We start from the raw sequence: 19,477 nt of genomic DNA, 5'->3' as shown, positions 1-19,477 counted from the left end.
GGGTTTTGGGTTGGCCAAGATGGGATTTAGGTGTCCAAGAGGGCATTTGGGGTTGAAAAGAGGGGATTTGGGGCAACCAAGAGGGGATTTGGGGTGGGAAAAGAAGGGATTTGGGTTGGCCAAGAGGAGATTTAGGTGTCCAAGAGGGGATTTGGGGTGGAAAAGAAGGGGTTTGGGGCAACCAAGAGGGGATTTAGTTGGCCAAGAGAGGATTTAGTTGGCCAAGAGTGGATTTGGGGTGGCCAAGAGGGGATTTGGGGTGGAAAAGAAGGGGTTTGGGGCGACCAAGAGTGGATTTGGGGCGGAGAAGCGTGGATTTAGGCAGCCAAGAGGAAATTTGAAGCACCGGAGGCTACGACAGGACCTCAATCATCCCCGGGGGCGACGCCGGGGAGGACTCCACCGCCTCGGGGTGAGTTTTGGGGCCGAACCCGGGTGTTTTGGGGTGTGCAGGAGGCGCCGGCGGCGGTGCCGGAGGCGGAGAGGCGGCGGCAGTCGGCGCAGGAGGCTCGGCGCAGCCTCCCCATCTTCCCCTACCGCGACGAGCTGGTGGCTGCCATCAACCGCCACCAAATCCTGGTCATCGAGGGCGAGACGGGCTCGGGGAAAACCACCCAGATCCCCCAGTACCTGCACGAGGAGGTGAGGGGGGGTCGGGGGGGGGGAAATGAGGGGGTTTGGGGGGGATATGAGGGGGTTTGGGGGGATATGGGGGGGTTTGGGGGGGAAATGAGGGGGTTTGGGGGGGAAATGAGGGGGTTTGGGGGGGATATGGGAGGTTTGGGGGGGGTTGGGGGGGAAATGAGGGGGTTTGGGGGGGATATGGGGGGGTTTGGGGGGGATATGGGGGGTTTGGGGGGATATGGGGGGGTTTGGGGGGGAAATGAGGGGGTTTGGGGGGGATATGGGGGGATATGGGGGGGTTTGGGGGGGAAATGAGGGGATTTGGGGGGGATATGGGGGGGTTTGGGGGGAAATGGGGGGGCTTGGGGGGGATATGGGAGGTTTGGGGGGGTTTGGGGGGAAATGAGGGGGTTTGGGGGGGATATGGGGGGATATGGGGGGGTTTGGGGGGAATATGGGGGGGAAATGAGGGGGTTTGGGGGGGAAATGAGGGGGTTTGGGGGGGAAATGAGGGGGTTTGGGGGGGATATGGGGGGGTTTGGGGGGGATATGGGGGGATATGGGGGGGTTTCGGGGGGAAATGAGGGGATTTGGGGGGGATATGGGGGGGTTTGGGGGGGAAATGAGGGGATTTGGGGGGGATATGGGGGGGTTTGGGGGCGTTGGGGGTGATGGGGAGGGGATTAGAGGGGTAGATAAAGGGGTTGGGGGGGAAATGAGGGGGTTTGGGGGGGGATATGGGGAGGTTTGGGGGAATATGGGGGGTTTCGGGGGGATATGGGGGGGGTTGGGGGGGATTTGGGGGGTTTGGGGGGGAAATCGGGGGTTTGGGGGGGTTGGGGGGAAATGGGGGGTTTGGGGGGGATATGGGGGGATTGGGGGGAAATGAGGGGGTTTGGGGGGGATATGGGGGGGTTTGGGGGCGTTGGGGGTGATGGGGAGGGGATTAGGGGGGCAGATAAAGGGGTTGGGGGGCAGATAAGGGAGGTGGGGGGGTCAATAATGGGGTTTGGGGGGGGGCAATAGGGCACCGATAGGGGACGTGGGGCGTTTATAGGGCACGCTGGGGGGGATTGGCGAGCTGGGGGGCAAATACGGGGCCACGGGGGGACCTGGGGGGGTGAAAGGGGACAGGGGGACCCCCCCCCAGCTGTCCCCAAACCCCCCCTTGTCCCCATGTGTCCCCCCCCCCCCCCATTTTTTTATAGGGCTACACGAGGCAGGGGCTGAAGATTGGGATCACGCAGCCCCGGCGCGTGGCTGCCATGAGCGTGGCCGCCCGGGTGGCTGTGGAGATGGGCACCAAGCTGGGCAACGAGGTGACACTGGGAGGCCACTGGGAGGAACTGGGAGGGCACTGGGAGGCGCTGGGGGGGCGTGGGGACAGCGGGAGGGGACATAGGGACAGGGGGATGTAGGGTGCGGGGCGCCCCGAGGGGTGGTTTGGGTGGCCAAGGGGGGGGTTTGGGGTCGTGGCTTTGTCTCAAGGGGCAAAGTTCCTCGTTTTGGGGACAATGGGGGCGTGGCCCCTTGTTTTGGGGACAATGGGGGCGTGTCCCCAATTTTAGGGCCACCCGGGGACGTTGGGGACGCGCCCCCACCCCGAAAACCCCAAGCTCGCGACCTCTCCACGGGACCTTTTAGCATCCTGGGGGGGCATTTGGGGACCCCAAATGACCCGAGGGACACCGGGGGGGACCTGGGAGGGACCCGGGGGGGGGTTTAGGGGACATTGGGGACATTAGGGGACATTGGGGACGCGCCCCCACCCCGAAAACCCCAAGCTCGCGACCTCTCCACGGGACCTTTTAGCATCCTAGGGGGGCATTTGGGGACCCCAAATGACCCGAGGGACACCGGGGGGGACCTGGGAGGGACCCGGGGGGGGGTTTAGGGGACATTGGGGACATTAGGGGACATTGGGGACGCGCCCCCACCCCAAAAACCCCAAGCACGCAACCTCTCCAAGGAACCCATCCCTTTTGTGGGGTCGCCGGGGGGGGGATTTGGGGACCCTAAACGACCCGAGGGACACCGGGGATGACCCGGGGGGGGGGTTTAGGGGACACTGGGGGGGTTTGGGGACATTGGGGTGACAATTTGGGGTCCCCAGGTGGGGTACAGCATCCGCTTCGAGGACTGCACGTCGGAGAGGACGGTGCTGAAGTACATGACGGACGGGATGCTGCTGCGGGAATTCCTCACCGAGCCCGACCTGGGCTCCTACAGGTGCCACTGGGAGCACTGGGAGCACTGGGGAGGACACTGGGGACACTGGGGACACCGCTGGGGACACTGGGGGTGACGCTGGGGGCGTTGGGGACACGGGTTTTGGGGACACAAGGATGTCCCAACCTCGTCTGTTGTCTTATTGCTGTCTGTCCCCGTGTCCTTGGGGTTGTCCCCGTGTCCCCATGTCTTCGTGTCCCCCCCAATGTCCCCAAATGTCCCCCAGTGTCCCCCCAATGTCCCCACATGTCCCCCAACGTCCCCGTGTCCCCCCCAGTGTCCCCATATCCCCCCATGTCCCCCCGATGTCCCCATGTCCCCCTGTATCCCCTTGTGTCCTCCCCATATCCCCCAACACCCCTGGTGTCCCCAATGTCCCCATGTCCCCTATATCCCCTATATCCCCTATATCCCCCATATAACACCCCATATCCCCCATATAACGCCCCATATCCCCCATATAACACCCCATATCCCCCATATAACACCCCACATCCCCCATATAACGCCCCATATCCCCCATATAACACCCCATACCCCCCATATAACACCCCACATCCCCCATATAACACCCCATACCCCCCATATAACACCCCACATCCCCCATATAACGCCCCATATCCCCCATATAACACCCCATACCCCCCATATAACACCCCACATCCCCCATATAACGCCCCATATCCCCCATATAACACCCCGTATCCCCCATATAACGCCCCATACCCCCCATATAACACCCCACATCCCCCATATAACACCCCATACCCCCCCTATATCACCCCACATCCCCCATATAACACCCCATACCCCCCATATAACACCCCGTATCCCCATATAACGCCCCATATCCCCCATATAACACCCTGTACCCCCCATATAACACCCCATATCCCCCATATAACGCCCCGTATCCCCCATATAACACCCCATATCCCCCATATAACACCCCATATCCCCCATATAACACCCCATACCCCCCATATAACACCCCGTATCCCCATATAACGCCCCATATCCCCCATATAACACCCTGTACCCCCCATATAACACCCCATATCCCCCATATAACGCCCCATACCCCCATATAACACCCCATACCCCCCATATAACACCCCATACCCCCCATATAACACCCCATATCCCCCATATAACACCCCGTATCCCCCATATAACACCCCATCTCCCCATATAACACCCCGTATCCCCCATATAACACCCCGTATCCCCCATATAACACCCCGTACCCCCCATATAACACCCCATACCCCCCATATAACACCCCATATCCCCATATAACGCCCCGTATCCCCCATATAACACCCCATATCCCCCATATAACACCCCATACCCCCCATATAACACCCCACATCCCCCATATAACACCCCATATCCCCCATATAACACCCCATCTCCCCATATAACACCCCGTATCCCCCATATAACACCCCGTATCCCCCATATAACACCCCATCTCCCCCATATAACACCCCATATCCCCCATATAACACCCCGTACCCCCCATATAACACCCCCTATCCCCCATATAACGCCCCATACCCCCCATATAACGCCCCATATCCCCCATATAACACCCCGTACCCCCCATATAACACCCCATCTCCCCTATACCCCCCATATCCCCCATATAACGCCCCGTATCCCCCATATAACACCCCATACCCCCCACATAACACCCCACATCCCCCATATAACACCCCATATCCCCCATATAACACCCCATATCCCCCATATAACACCCCGTATCCCCCATATAACACCCCATATCCCCCATATAACACCCCGTATCCCCCATATAACACCCCATATCCCCCATATAACACCCCGTACCCCCCATATAACACCCCATATCCCCCATATAACGCCCCGTATCCCCCATATAACACCCCATACCCCCCATATAACACCCCATCTCCCCTATATCCCCTATATCCCCCATATAACACCCCATCTCCCCATATAACACCCCACATCCCCCATATAACACCCCAAACCCCCCATATAACACCCCGTATCCCCCATATAACACCCCGTATCCCCCATATAACACCCCACATCCCCCATATAACACCCCGTATCCCCCATATAACACCCCATACCCCCCATATAACACCCCATATCCCCCATATAACACCCCGTATCCCCCATATAACACCCCACATCCCCCATATAACACCCCGTACCCCCCATATAACACCCCGTACCCCCCATATAACACCCCATCTCCCCTATACCCCCCGTATCCCCCATATAACGCCCCATATCCCCCATATAACACCCCATACCCCCCATATAACACCCCGTATCCCCTATATCCCCTATATCCCCGCAGCGTGCTGATGGTGGACGAGGCCCACGAGCGCACCCTGCACACGGACGTCCTTTTCGGGCTGCTGAAGGACATCGCCCGCTTCCGGCCCCACCTGAAGGTGCTGGTGGCCTCGGCCACCCTGGACACGCGCCGCTTCTCCGCCTTCTTCGACCACGCGCCCGTCTTCCGCATCCCCGGCCGGCGCTTCCCCGTCGACATCTACTACACCAAGGTCTGGGGGGCGTTTGGGGACATTTGGGGACGTTTGGGGACAGCAGGAGACACGGGGACATCAGGGGGCATCAGGGGACAGAGAGACATTGAGGACATGGGGACATGTGGGGACATCAGGGGGCATCGGGGACATCAGGGGGACACGGGGACGTCAAGGGGATGTTGGGGACATTGGGGACACTGGGGACATGGGGACATTAGGGGACACGGGGACATCAAGGGGGTGTTGGGGACATTGGGGACATTAGGGGCTTCTTCGACCACGCGCCCGTCTGCCGCATCTCTGGCTGGCGCTTCCCCGTCGACATCTACTACACCAAGGTCTGGGGGGCGTTTGGGGACATTTGGGGACATTTGGGGACAGCAGGGGCATTGGGGACATCAGGGGGACACAGGGTTGTTGGGGGCATCAGGGGACACAGGGACATTGGGGACATTTGGGGACAGCAGGGGATACGGGGACATCAAGGGGATGTTGGGGACATTGGGGACAGTGGGGACATTGGGGACATGGGGACATCAAGGGGATGTTGGGGGCGTTGGGGACATTGGGGACATGGGGACATCAAGGGGATGTTGGGGGCGTTGGGGACATTGGGGACATGGGGACATCAAGGGGATGTTGGGGGCGTTGGGGACATTGGGGACAGCAGGGGGTATTTGGGGAAAGCGGGGACATTGGGGGACATGGGGACATCAGGGGGACAAGGGGATGTTGGGGGACACAGGGACATCAGGGGACATGGGGACATCAGGGACATTTGGGGGCGCTGGGGGACACGGGGACATTGGGGACATCAGGGGACATTGAGGACATTGGGGAGATTGGGGGCATGGGGACATCAAGGGGATGTTGGGGGCGTTGGGGACAGTGGGGACATTTGGGGACATCAGGGGACAGCAGGGGCGTTGGGGGACATGGGGACATTGGGGGATACGGGAGGGACACAGGGACGTGGACACTGGGGACACGGGGACATGGGGGGACACTAGGGGAGATGGGGACATGGGGGGGACATTGGGGGGACACAGGGACATTGGGGGGGGACACGGGGACACTGGGGGGGGACACGGGGACACCAAACAACACAAAGACCGAGGGGCCACCGGGAGCCCTCAGCAAAGGGACAGAGGGACTTGGGGCCACCGGGGTGGGGCCACCCGGTGCTGATGTCCCCCCCCGTGTCCCTCTGTGTCCCCCGGTGTCCCCTGATGTCCCCTGATGTCCCCTGATGTCCCCTGGTGTCCCCCCCAGGCTCCCGAGGCCGACTACCTGGAGGCGTGCGTGGTGTCGGTGCTGCAGATCCACGTCACGCAGCCCCCCGGGGACATCCTCGTCTTCCTCACCGGCCAGGTGGGTGCCACCTCCCTGTCCCCTCGTGTCCCCAACCCCCCCCCCCGATGTCACCCCGACCCCTTGGGGACATCCTGGGGGGTCCCCGATGTCCCCGATGTCCCCAGGGTGTCCCCATCCTTCTCGTGCCCACCGTGTCCCCATCCATCCTGCTGTCCCCATGCCCCAAATGTCCCCAATGTCCCCACGCCCCCGGTGTCCCCAATGTCCCCAGGGTGTCCCCAAGTGTCCCCAAGTGTCCCTGATGTCCCCAAGTGTCCCCATCATGGGGGTGTCCCCATCCTCCCTATGCCCACGGTGTCCCCGTCCATCCTGCTGTCCCCATGCCCCCAATGTCCCCAGTGCCCCAAATGTCCCCAAGTGTCCCCATGCCCCTGATGCCCCCGATGTCCACAATGTCCCCAGGATGTCCCTATGCCCCTGGTGTCCCTGATGTCCCCGGGGTGTCCCCATCACCATGGTGCCCCCAAGCATCCCCATGTCCCTGATGTCCCCAATGCCCCTGATGTCCCCAATGTCCCCAAGTGTCCCCATGCCCCCAATGTCCCCAATGTCCCCAGGATGTCCCCATGCCTCTGGTGTCCCTGATGTCCCCAGGGTGTCCCCATGTCCCCGGGGTGCCCCCATCACCACAGTGCCCCCATCCATCCAGGCGTCCCCATACCCCCGATGCCCCCAATACCCCCAATGTCCCCAATGTCCCCAATACCCCCAATGTCCCCAATGTCCCTGATGTCCCCAAGTGCCCCTGATGTCCCCAGGGTGTCCCCATATCCCTGGGGTGTCCCTGGGGTGTCCCCATCACCACGGTGCCCCCATCCATCCAGGCGTCCCCATACCCCCGATGCCCCCAATACCCCCAATGTCCCCAATGTCCCCAATACCCCCAATACCCCCGATGTCCCCAAATGTCCCCGATGTCCCCAATGTCCCCAGGGTGTCCCCATGTCCCTGGGGTGTCCCAGTGATGCCCATGATGCCCGTGGGGTGTCCCCATCACCACGGTGCCCCCATCCATCCAGGCGTCCCCATGTCCCCAATACCCCCAATACCCCAAATGTCCCCAATACCCCCGATGTCCCCAAATGTCCCCGATGTCCCCAATGTCCCCAAGTGTCCCCATGCCCCTGGTGTCCCTGATGTCCCCAGGGTGTCCCCATGTCCCTGGGGTGTCCCCATCACCACGGTGCCCCCATCCATCCAGGCGTCCCCATACCCCCGATGCCCCCAATACCCCCGATGTCCCCAATGTCCCCAATACCCCCGATGTCCCCAATGTCCCCGATGTCCCCAATGTCCCCCCCCGTGCCAGGAGGAGATCGAGGCGTGCGTGGAGCTGCTGCAGGAGCGCTGCCGGCGCCTGGGCTCCAAGCTGGCCGAGCTGCTGGTGCTGCCCATCTACGCCAACCTCCCCTCCGACATGCAGGCGCGCATCTTCGAGCCCACCCCCCCCGGCGCCCGCAAGGTGCGCGCCGCCCCTTTAAGAGGGGGGGGCGGGGCCTCGGGAAAGGGGGTGGGGTCAGGGAAGGGGGCGGGGCTACGAGGGGGTGGGGTCGTGAGGGGGTGGGGGCTGGGTGGGAGGGGGTGGGGATTGAGGGGGTGGGGTGGGAGGGGGTGGAGCTTAATGGGGTGGGGTTGGAGGGGGTGGAGCTTAATGGGGTGGGGTCTAGTTAGGGGGTGGAGCCTAATAGGGTTGGGCCTGAGGGAGGTGGAGCCTATTAGGGTGGAGTCTGAGGGGCGGGGCCTAATAGGGTGGGGTTTGAGAGGGTGGAGTCTAATAGGGTGGGGTCTTAGGGGCGGGGCTTAATGGGGTAGGGCATGGTTGGGGGTGGAGCCTAACAGGGTGGGGTCTGAGTAAGGGGTGGGGTCTAATGGGGTGGGGTTGGAGGGAGTGGGGTCTAATGGGGTGAGGGTTTAGGGGCGGGGATTAATGGGGTGGGGTCTGGTTGGGGGCGGAGCCTAACAGGGTGGGGTCTGAGGGGGTGGGGCCTTATGGGGTGGGGTTCCAAGGGGGAGGAGCCTAATAGGGTGGAGTCTGATGGGGGTGGGGCCTAATAGGGTGGGACTCCAAGGGGGGAGGAGCCTAATAGGGTGGGGTCACGGGGGTGTAGTCTGATGGGGGTGGAGCCTAATAGGGTGGGGTTCCAAGGGGGTGGAGCCGAATAGGGTGTGGTCATGGGGGTGGAGCCTAATGGGGTGGGGTTCCAAGGGGGGGTGGAGCCTAATGGGGTGGGGCTCCAAGGGGGGAGGAGCCTAATAGGGTGGGGTCACGGGGGTGTAGTCTGATGGGGGTGGAGCCTAATAGGGTGGGGTTCCAAGGGGGTGGAGCCGAATAGGGTGTGGTCATGGGGGTGGAGCCTAATGGGGTGGGGTTCCAAGGGGGGTGGAGCCTAATAGGGTGGGGCTCCAAGGGGGTGGGACCTAATAGGGTGTGGTCATGGGGGTGGAGTCTGATGGGGGTGGAGCCTGTTAGGGCGGGGTTCCAAGGGGGTGGAGCCTAATGGGGTGTGTCCAGGGGGCGGAGTCAATGGGGGTGGAGCTTCAGAGGGCGGGACACGGGGATGGGACTCACGGGGGTCGTTTGGGTGGGGTCCAGAGGGGCGGGGCTCAACGGGGGCGGGTCCAGAGGGGGCGGGGCCAACAGGGGGGCGTGTCCCTCGGTGGGCGTGTCCCAGGAGGTGCCCGCCCCCAGGTGGTGGTGGCCACCAACATCGCGGAGACGTCGGTGACCATCGACGGCATCGTCTACGTGCTGGACCCCGGCTTCTGCAAGCAGAAGAGCTACAGCGCCCGCACCGGCATGGAGTCCCTCGTCGTCACCCCCTGCTCGCGGGTAGGGGCCCCATGTCCCCATGGACCCCGTCCCCGTGGCCCCTAGGACCCCGTCCCCATGGATCTCGTCCCCGTGTCCCCATGGATCTCGTCCCCATGGCCCCATGGACCCCGTCCCCGTGTCCCCTAGGACCCTGTCCCCATGTCCCCTAGGACCCCGGCCCCGTGGCCCCTAGGACCCCGGCCCCATGGACCTCGTCCCTGTGTCCCCTAGGACCCCGTCCCCGTGTCCCCATGGACCCCGTCCCCATGTCCCCTAGGACCCTGTCCCCATGTCCCCTAGGACCCCGGCCCCGTGTCCCCTAGGACCCCGGCCCCATAGACCTCGTCCCTGTGTCCCCATGGACCTCGTCGCCATGGCCCCGTGGCCCTCGTTGCTTTGTCCCCATGGTCCTCGTCCCCGTGTTCTCGTGTCCCCATGGACCCCGTCCCCATGTCCCCTAGGACCCCGGCCCCGTGGCCCCATGGACCCTGTCCCCATGGACCTCGTCCCTGTGTCCCCACGGACCTCGTGGCCATGGCCCCATGGATCTCATCCCCGTGTCCCCATGGACCTCGTCCCCATTTCCCTATGGGATCCGTCCCCATGTCCCCATGCACCTCGTCCCTATGCCCTATGTCCCCATGGACCTCGTCCCCATGTCCCCAGTGTCCCCATGTCCCCATATCCCCAAATCCTTACTCCCCATGTCCCCACGTCCCCAAATCCTTACACCCCATGTCCCCCTGTCCCCAAATCCTTACACCCCACGTCCCCCTGTCCCCAAATCCTTACACCCCACGTCCCCACACCCCTTATTCCCCATATCCTTACATCCTGCTGTCCCCTGTCCCTTGGTGTCCCCTATCCCTTGGTGTCCCCTATTCCCCTGCGTCCCCATGTCCCCAAATCCTTACTCCCCATGTCCCCATGTCCCCAAATCCTTACACCCCACGTCCCCACACCCCTTATTCCCCATATCCTTACATCCTGATGTCCCCTGGCATCCCCTATCCCTTGGCGTCCCCTCTTCCCCCATGTCTCCACATGCCCCCCCAGTGTCCCCCCAGTGTCCCCAGTGTCCCCAGTGGGTGACACCGGCTTCCCTTGTCCCCAGGCCTCGGCGAACCAGCGCGCGGGGCGCGCGGGTCGGGTGGCCCCGGGGAAATGTTTCCGCCTCTACACGGCCTGGGCCTTCCAGCACGAGCTGGAGGAGACCTCCGTGCCCGAAATCCAACGCGCCGACCTCGGGGCCCTCGTCCTGCTGCTCAAGAGCCTGGGTGAGGGCAGGGGACGGGGGTGAAAAGGGGGTTTGGGGACCCAAAGGGACGTCCCGGGGGGCGTTCGGGGCATCTCGGGGGGGTTTATGGCATCCTAAGGGTTGTCGGGGTGTCTTAGGAGGTATCTAAGGGGGCTTTGGGGCATCTCAGGAGGCATTTAGAGGGGCTTTGGGGCATCTCGGGGGGCTTTAGGGCATCTTAGGGGGCATCAAGGTGTCCTAGGAGGTATCTCAGGGGGCTTTGGGGCATCTAAGAGGGTCTTTGGGGCATCCTAAGGGCCATTAGGGTATTTCAGGAGGCATCTAGGGGGACTTTGGGGCATCTCGGGGGGGTTTTATGGCATCTTAGGAGGCATCTAGGGGGTCTTTGGGGCATCTCAGGGGGTTTTGGGGCATCCTAGAGGCCATCAGGGCGTCTTAGGAGGCATTTTGGGGGGCATTGGGGCATCTCAGGGGGTTTTATGGCATCTTAGGGGGCATCAGGGTGTCTTAGGAGGCATCTAGGGGGGCTTTGGGGCATCTCAGGGGTCTTTGGGGCATCCTAAGGGCCATTAGGGTATTTCAGGAGGCATCTTGGGGGGCTTTAGGGTATCCTAAGGGCCATCAGGGTGTCTTAGGAGGTATCTAAGGGGGCTTTGGGGCATCTCAGGAGGCATTTAGAGGGGCTTTGGGGCATCTCGGGGGGCTTTAGGGCATCTTAGGGGGCATCAAGGTGTCCTAGGAGGTATCTCAGGGGGCTTTGGGGCATCTAAGAGGGTCTTTGGGGCATCCTAAGGGCCATTAGGGTATTTCAGGAGGCATCTAGGGGGGCTTTGGGGCATCTCGGGGGGGTTTTATGGCATCTTAGGAGGCATCTAGGGGGCCTTTGGGGCATCTCAGGGGGCTTTATGGCATCCTAGAGGACATCAAGGTGTCCTAGGAGGTATCTCAGGGGGTTTTGGGGCATCTAAGGGGGTTTTGGGGCATCCTAAGGGCCATCGGGGTCTCTTAGGAGGCATCTGGGGGGGGATTTGGGGCATCTCAGAGGGCTTTGGGATATCTTTTACGGGGCTTTGGGGCATCCTAGAGTCCATTAGGGTTTTTAGGAGGCATCTAGGGGGGCTTTGGGGCATCTCAAGGAACTTTAGGGCATCCTAGGGACCACCAGGGTCTCTTAGGAGGCATCTGGGGGGGGGGATTTGGGGCATCTTGGGGGGTTTTGGGGTATCCTAAGGGCCATCAGGGTGTCTTAGGATGCATTTTGGGGGGCATTGGGGCATCTCAGGGGGCTTTGGGGCATCCTAGGGGCCATTAGGGTTTTTAGGAGGCATTTAGGGGGGCTTTAGGGCATCTCAGGGCGCTTTGGGGCATCCTAAAAGCCATTAGGGTTTTTAGGAGACCTCTTGGGGGGGCTTTGGGGCATCCTGGGCGCTTTTAGGGGCCATTTGGGGACGGGGCCATTTGGGGATGGGGCCATTTGGGGACGGGGACCCCCGCGGGGGTCTTGGGGGAGGTTTTGGGGTGGCAGCGGGCGCCGTCCCCGTCCCCAGGCATCAACGACCTGATCCACTTCGACTTCCTGGACCCCCCCCCCCACGAGACGCTGGTGCTGGCGCTGGAGCAGCTCTACGCACTGGGAGCCCTCAACCACCTGGGCGAGCTCACCACGGTACTGGGAGCACTGGGAGGGACTGGGAGGGACTGGGAGAACTGGGAGGGATTGGGGGGGTGGGGTTGGACACCATGGATGGGGTTGTGTTGGTACTGGGAGCACTGGGAGGGACTGGGAGGGACTTGGGGGGTAGTGCTGGACACCATGGATGGGGTTACGTTGGTACTGGGAGCACTGGGAGGGACTGGGATGGTCATGGTGGACCTCATGTGTGAGCTCACCATGGTACTGGGAGCACTGGGAGGGACTGGGAGGCACTGGGAGGCACTGGGAGGGACTGGGATGGTGGTGGTGGATCCTATGGGTGAGCTCACTGTGGTACTGAGAGCACTGGGAGGGACTAGGAGGGACTGGGAGAACTGGGAGGGACTGGGGGGGTGGGGTTGGACACCATGGATGGGGTTGTGTTGGTACTGGGAGCACCGGGAGGGACTGGGAGGGACTGGGATGGTCATGGTGGACCTCATGTGTGAGCTCACCATAGTACTGGGAGGGACTGGGAGGAACTGGGAGCACTGGGAGGCACTGGGGGGGGGTGGTGCTGGACACCATGGATGGGGTTGTGTTGGTACTGGGAGCACTGGGAGGGACTGGGAGGGACTGGGAGGCACTGGGATGGTGGTGGTGGATCCTATGGGTGAGCTCACTGTGGTACTGAGAGCACTGGGAGGGACTAGGAGGGACTGGGAGAACTGGGAGGGACTGGGGGGGTGGGGTTGGACACCATGGATGGGGTTGTGTTGGTACTGGGAGCACTGGGAGGGACTGGGAGGGACTGGGAGGGACTTGGGGGGTAGTGCTGGACACCATGGATGGGGTTGTGTTCGTACTGGGAGCACTGGGAGGGACTGGGAGGGACTGGGGGCACTGGGAGGCACTGGGATGGTGGTGGTGGATCCTATGGGCGAGCTCACTGTGGTACTGGGAGCACTGGGAGGGACTGGGAGGGACTGGGAGAGCTGGGGGGGTGGTGCTGGACACCATGGATGGGGTTGTGTTGGTACTGGGAGGGACTGGGAGCACTGGGAGGGACTGGGATGGTCATGGTGGACCTCGTGGGTGAGCTCACTGTGGTACTGGGAGCACTGGGATGGTACTGGGAGCACTGGGAGGAACCGTTTTGCTGGTGTTGGACCTCACGGGTGAGCTCACCACGGTACTGGGAGCACTGGGAGGAACTGGGGGCGCTGGGGGGGGCTTACTGGGAGCACTGGGGCGGGGTAACTGGGAGCACTGGTGCCCTGACGCTGTCCCCGCGCTGTCCCCAGCTGGGCCGGCGCATGGCGGAGCTGCCCGTGGAGCCCATGCTGGCCAAGATGATCCTGGCCTCGGAGCAGTGAGTGTCCCCAAATGTCCCCAAAATGTCCCCAAATGTCCCCGGGGTGTCCCCAAATGTCCCCGGGTATCCCCTGGGTGTCCCCAAATGTCCCCAGGTGTCCCCAGGGTGTCCCCAGATGTCCCCAAATGTCCCCTGGGTGTCCCCAAATGTCCCCGGGTGTCCCCTGGGTGTCCCCAAATGTCCCCGGGGTGTCCCCAGGTATCCCCAGGTGTCCCCAGGGTGTCCCTAGGGTGACCCCAAGGTGCCCTGGTGCCATCCCCATGTTCTGGGGTCACCCAGGGCTGTCCCCAAAGTGCCCCAGGGCTGTCCCCAAGGTGCCCTGGCGCCGTCCCCATGTTATAGGGTCACCCAGGAGTGTCCCCAAAGTGCTCCAGGACTGTCCCCAAGGTGTCCTGGGGCTGTCCCCAAGATACCCTGGCGCCGTCCCCGTGTTCTGGGGTGCCCCAGGGCTGTCCCCAAGGTCCCCCGGCGCCGTCCCTGTGCCATGGGGTGCCCCAGGGCTGTCCCCAAAGTGCCCCAGGAGTGTCCCCAAGGTCCCCCGGCGCCGTCCCCGTGTTCTGGGGTCACCCAGGAGTGTCCCCAAAGTGCTCCAGGAGTGTCCCCAAGGTGTCCTAGTGCCGTCCCTGTGTTCTGGGGTGCCCCAGGGCTGTCCCCAAAGTGCCCCAGGAGTGTCCCCAAGGTGCCCCGGCGCCGTCCCCGTGTTCTGGGGTGCCCCAGGGCTGTCCCCAAGGTGTCGTGGCACTGTCCCCACGCAGGTACGGGTGCACGGAGGAGGTGCTGACGGTGGCGGCCATGCTGTCGGTGAACAACGCCGTCTTCTACCGGCCCAAGGACAAGGTGCTGCACGCCGACAGCGCCCGCGTCGGCTTCCACGTGCCCGGCGGCGACCACCTCGTGCTGCTCAACGTCTACAACCAGGCACGGGGGGCGCTGGGGGGGCGTTGGGGACGTTTGGGGACGTTTGGGGATGATTTGGGGATGATTTGGGGACGTTTGGGGATGATTTGGGGATGATTTGGGGACGTTTGGGGACGATTTGGGGATGATTTGGGGACGTTTTGGGGATGTTTGGGGACGTTTTGGGGACGTTTGGGGATGCTTGGGGACACTTTGGGATGTTTTGGGGACACTGGGGATGCTTGGGGACACTTTGGGGATGCTTGGGGACACTTTGGGATGCTTTGGGGACACTTTGGGGACGTTTGGGGGACGTTTTGGGGATGATTTGGGGACATTTGGGGGATGTTTGGGGATGTTTGGGGACGTTTTGGGGATGATTGGGGACACTTTGGGATGCTTTGGGGACACTTTGGGGATGTTTGGGGATGTTTGGGGATGCTTTGGGGATGCTTGGGGACACTTTGGGGATGATTTGGGGATGTTTGGGGACACTTTAGGGACACTGGGGATGCTTGGGGACATTTTGGGGACGCTTGGGGACACTGGGGATGCTTTGGGGACACTTTGGGGATGCTTTGGGGACACTTTGGGATGCTTTGGGGACGCTGGGGATGCTTGGGGACACTTTGGGGATGCTTTGGGGACACTTTGGGATGCTTTGGGGACACTTTGGGGATGTTTGGGGATGATTTGGGGATGCTTGGGGACACTTTAGGGACACTGGGGATGCTTGGGGACATTTCGGGGACGCTTGGGGACACTGGGGATGTTTGGGGACACTTTGGGGATGCTTGGAGACACTTTGGGGACACTGGGGATGCTTTGGGGACACTTAGGAACACCTGGGGGGGCTTGGGGACACTTTGGGGACACTTTCGGGATGCTTGGGGATGATTTGGGGATGCTTAGGGACACTTAGAGGACATTTTGGGGATGCTTTGGGACTCTTTGGGGACACTGAGGATGCTTTGGGACACCTCGGGGACATTTGGGGGACACTGAGGATGCTTTGGGGACACTTTGGGGATGCTTGGGGACACTTTAGGGACACTGGGGACGCTTTGGGATGCTTTGGGGACACTTAGGAACACCTGGGGGGGCTTGGGGACACTTTGGGGACATTTTGGGGACGGTTTGGGACACTTTGGGGACACTTAGGGACACTTTGGGGATGCTTGGGGTCGCTTTGGGGGCACTTGGAGACGCTTTGGGGACGCTTGGGGACACTGGGGATGCTTTGGGGACATTTGGGGACACGCTGGGTGGGAACGGGCTGTCCTGGGGACATGGGGACGGGTGCTTGGGGTGTTGTGGGGGATCCAGGTCCCGGTACTGACCTGTCCCTGTCCTGTCTGTGTCCCCTCCTTGTCCCCATGTCCCTGTGTCCCCATGTCCCCTGCTGTCCCCGTGTCCCTCTTGTCCCTCTCCCTGTGTCCCCTGCTGTCCCTGTGCCCCTTGTTGTCCCCATGTCCCTCTCCCTGTCCCTTTTTGTCCCCGGCCCTCTCCCTGCCCCGTCCCCATGTCCCCTGTTGTCCCCATATCCCTTGGTGTCCCCCTGTCCCTCTCCGTGTCCCTGTGTCCCCATATCCCCTCCTGTCCCCATATCCCTCTCCCTGTCCCCATATCCCTTGCTGTCCTCTCCTGTCCCCATGTCCCCATATCCCCTTATTGTCCCCATACCCCCTGGTGTCCCCCTGTCCCCTCCTGTCCCCCTGTCCCTCCTGTCCCCATGTCCCTCCTGTCCCCATACCCCCTTATTGTCCCCATATCCCTTATTGTCCCCATACCCCCTTATCGTCCCCATATCCTTTTGTCCCTCTCCCTGTCCCCATACCCCCTTATTGTCCCCATATCCCTTTCCCTGTCCCCATACCCCCTGGTGTCCCCATGTCCCCCTGTCCACCTCCGTGTCCCTGTGTCCCCATATCCCTTATTGTCCCCACACCCCCTTATTGTCCCCATACCCCCTTATTGTCCCCATACCCCCTTATTGTCCCCATACCCCTTATTGTCCCCATATCCCTTATTGTCCCCATACCCCTTACTGTCCCCACACCCCTTACTGTCCCCACACCCCCTTATTGTCCCCATACCCCCGCTGTCCCCTCCTGTCCCCTCCTGTCCCCCTGTCCCTCTCCATGTCCCCATATCCCCTGGTGTCCCCATACCCCCTTATCGTCCCCATATCCTTTTGTCCCTCTCCCTGTCCCCACACCCCCTTATTGTCCCCATACCCCTGCTGTCCCCTCCTGTCCCCTCCTGTCCCCCTGCTGTCCCCCTGTCCCTCTCCATGTCCCCATGTCCCTCCTGTCCCCATACCCCTTACTGTCCCCACACCCCTTACTGCCCCCATACCCCTTACTGTCCCCACACCCCCTCCTGTCCCCACACCCCTTACTGCCCCCACACCCCCTTATTGTCCCCATACCCCCGCTGTCCCCTGCTGTCCCCTCGTGTCCCCCGGTGTCCCCGCAGTGGGTGGCGAGCGGTCACTCCGTGCAGTGGTGCTACGAGCACTTCGTGCAGGCGCGGTCGCTGCGGCGGGCGCGGGACGTGCGGGAGCAGCTGGAGGGGCTGATGGAGCGCGTGGAGATCGCCCCCGCCTCCTGCAACGGGGACCTGGTGGCCGTCCGAAAGGTGACCCCCACCCCAAAAAAAAAAAAGGGAAACCCCCCCAAAAAAAAAAGCAGGAAAAACGGGCGGGAAACGCACGAAAAAGGCAAAAAAACGCGAAGGAAACGCACGAAAAATGCGAAAAATGCGAAGGAAACGCACAAAAAACGCAAAGGAAACCCCCAAAAAACACACAGGGAGCCCCAAAAAACACACAGGGAGCCCAGAAACACACGCAGGGACCCCAAAACCCCACGCAGGGACCCTAAAAACACACACAGGGACCCAAAAACCCACGCAGGGACCCTAAAACCCCAACCAAGGAGCCCTAAAACCCCAACCAGGGACCCCAAAACCCACACAGGGACCCAAAAGCCCACACAGGGACCCTAAAACCCCAACCAGGGACCCCAAAACCCCAACCAGGGACCCAAAAACCCCAACCAGGGACCCAAAAACCCCAACCAGGGACCCCAAAACCCCACAAAGGGACCCCAGAAACACACACAGGGACCCAAAAACCCACGCAGGGACCCTAAAACCCCAACCAGGGACCCCAAAAACCCATATTCCCCCTGGGGACCCCATTTCCCCCCCTTCTGACCCCCAATTCTGCCCCAGGGACCCCAATTCCCCCCCCAACCTCCCCATTTCCCCTCCAAGACCCCATTTGCCCCCTTTGAACCCCCATTTCCCCCCCCAGCACCCCATATCCCCCCTTCTGACCCCCATATCCCCCCCGGGGACCCCAATTCCCCCCCCAAGGCCCCCATTTCCCCCCCCCAGGACCCCAATTTCCCCCCCCAACCTCCCCATTTCCCTCCTCCTGGGTCCCCCAGGACCCCATTTTCCCCCCCAAGCCCCCCATTTCCTCCCCCAGCACCCCATATCCCCCCTGCTGACCCCATATCCCCCCTGGGGACCCCAATTTCTCCCCCCAACCTCCCCATTTCCCCCCCGGGGACCCCAATTCCCCCCCCAACCTCCCCATTTCCCCCCTCCAGGACCCCATTTCCCTCCTCAGAACCCCAATTTCCCCCCCCAAAGCCCCCCATTTCCCCCCCCAAGGCCCCCATATCCCCCCTTCTGACCCCCATATCCCCCCCGGGGACCCCATATTCCCCCTGGGGACCCCATTTCCCCCTCTTCTGACCCCCATTTCCCCCCCTTCTGACCCCCAATTCCCCCCCCAACCTCCCCATTTCCCCCTCCAGGACCCCATTTGCCCCCTTTGAACCCCCATTTCTCCCCCCAGGACCCCCATTTCCCCCCCATTTCCCCCCCCCAAAGCCCCCCATTTCCCCCCCCAGCACCCCATTTCCCCCCTTTTGACCCCCAATTCCCCCCCAACCTCCCCATTTCCCCCTCCAGGATCCCATTTCCCCCCCAAACCCCCTATTTCCCCCCCAAGCCCCCCATTTCCCCCCCGGGGACCCCCAATTCCCCCCCCAACCTCCCCATTTCCCCTCCAGGACCCCATTTGCCCCCTTTGAACCCCCATTTCTCCCCCCAGGACCCCCATTTCCCCCCCATTCCCCCCCAAGCCCCCCATATCCCCCCTGGTGACCCCCATTTCCCCCCCATTTCCCCCCCGGGGACCCCAAATTCCCCCCCCAACCTCCCCATTTCCCCCCCCCCAGGCCATCACCGCCGGCTTCTTCTACCACACGGCGCGGCTGACGCGGGGGGGGTACCGCACGGTGAAGCACCAGCAGACGGTGTTCGTGCACCCCAACAGCTCCCTGTTCGAGGAGCAGCCCCGCTGGGTGCTCTACCACGAGCTCGTCTTCACCACCAAGGAGTTCATGCGGCAGGTGGGGGGGGAAATGGGGGGGAAATGGGGGAAAAAACGGGGAAAATGGGGGTTTGGGGGGGAGAAATGGGGGTGTGGGGGGGGAAATGGGGGGAAAATGGGGGGAAATGGGGGGAAAATGGGGGGAAAAATGGGGGAAAAATGGGGTGTGGGGGAGGAAAAGGGGGGTTTGGGGGGAAAAATGGGGGTTTGGGGGGGAGAAATGGGGGTGTGGGGGGGAAATGGGGGGAAAATGGGGGGAAATGGGGGAAAAATGGGGGTTTGGGGGGGAGAAATGGGGGTGTGGGGGGGGAAATG

General features: G+C 62.1%; 1 protein-coding gene across 1 annotated transcript; it reads left to right on the top strand.

Annotated features, from left to right (window-relative positions):
- Positions 1 to 321: 321 nt before the first annotated feature.
- On the top strand, positions 322 to 19,181 carry DHX16 (DEAH-box helicase 16; the record flags this gene model as incomplete). Its single annotated transcript, XM_082785323.1, has 13 exons — positions 322 to 642; positions 1,833 to 1,943; positions 2,738 to 2,853; positions 5,207 to 5,417; positions 6,675 to 6,773; positions 8,086 to 8,238; positions 9,466 to 9,606; positions 10,703 to 10,865; positions 12,394 to 12,512; positions 13,784 to 13,851; positions 14,610 to 14,772; positions 17,230 to 17,391; positions 19,008 to 19,181. Coding segments are annotated over 13 exons (2,001 nt in total), but the record flags the coding sequence as incomplete, so codon positions are not given.
- Between the last annotated feature and the right edge of the window lie 296 nt (positions 19,182 to 19,477).

This window comes from Aythya marila, assembly GCF_965140915.1.
Source record: "Aythya marila genome assembly, contig: HAP1_HAP1_SCAFFOLD_59, whole genome shotgun sequence".
NCBI classification, from domain to species: domain Eukaryota; kingdom Metazoa; phylum Chordata; class Aves; order Anseriformes; family Anatidae; genus Aythya; species Aythya marila.
This window is presented reverse-complemented; position numbering and strand designations above follow the sequence as displayed.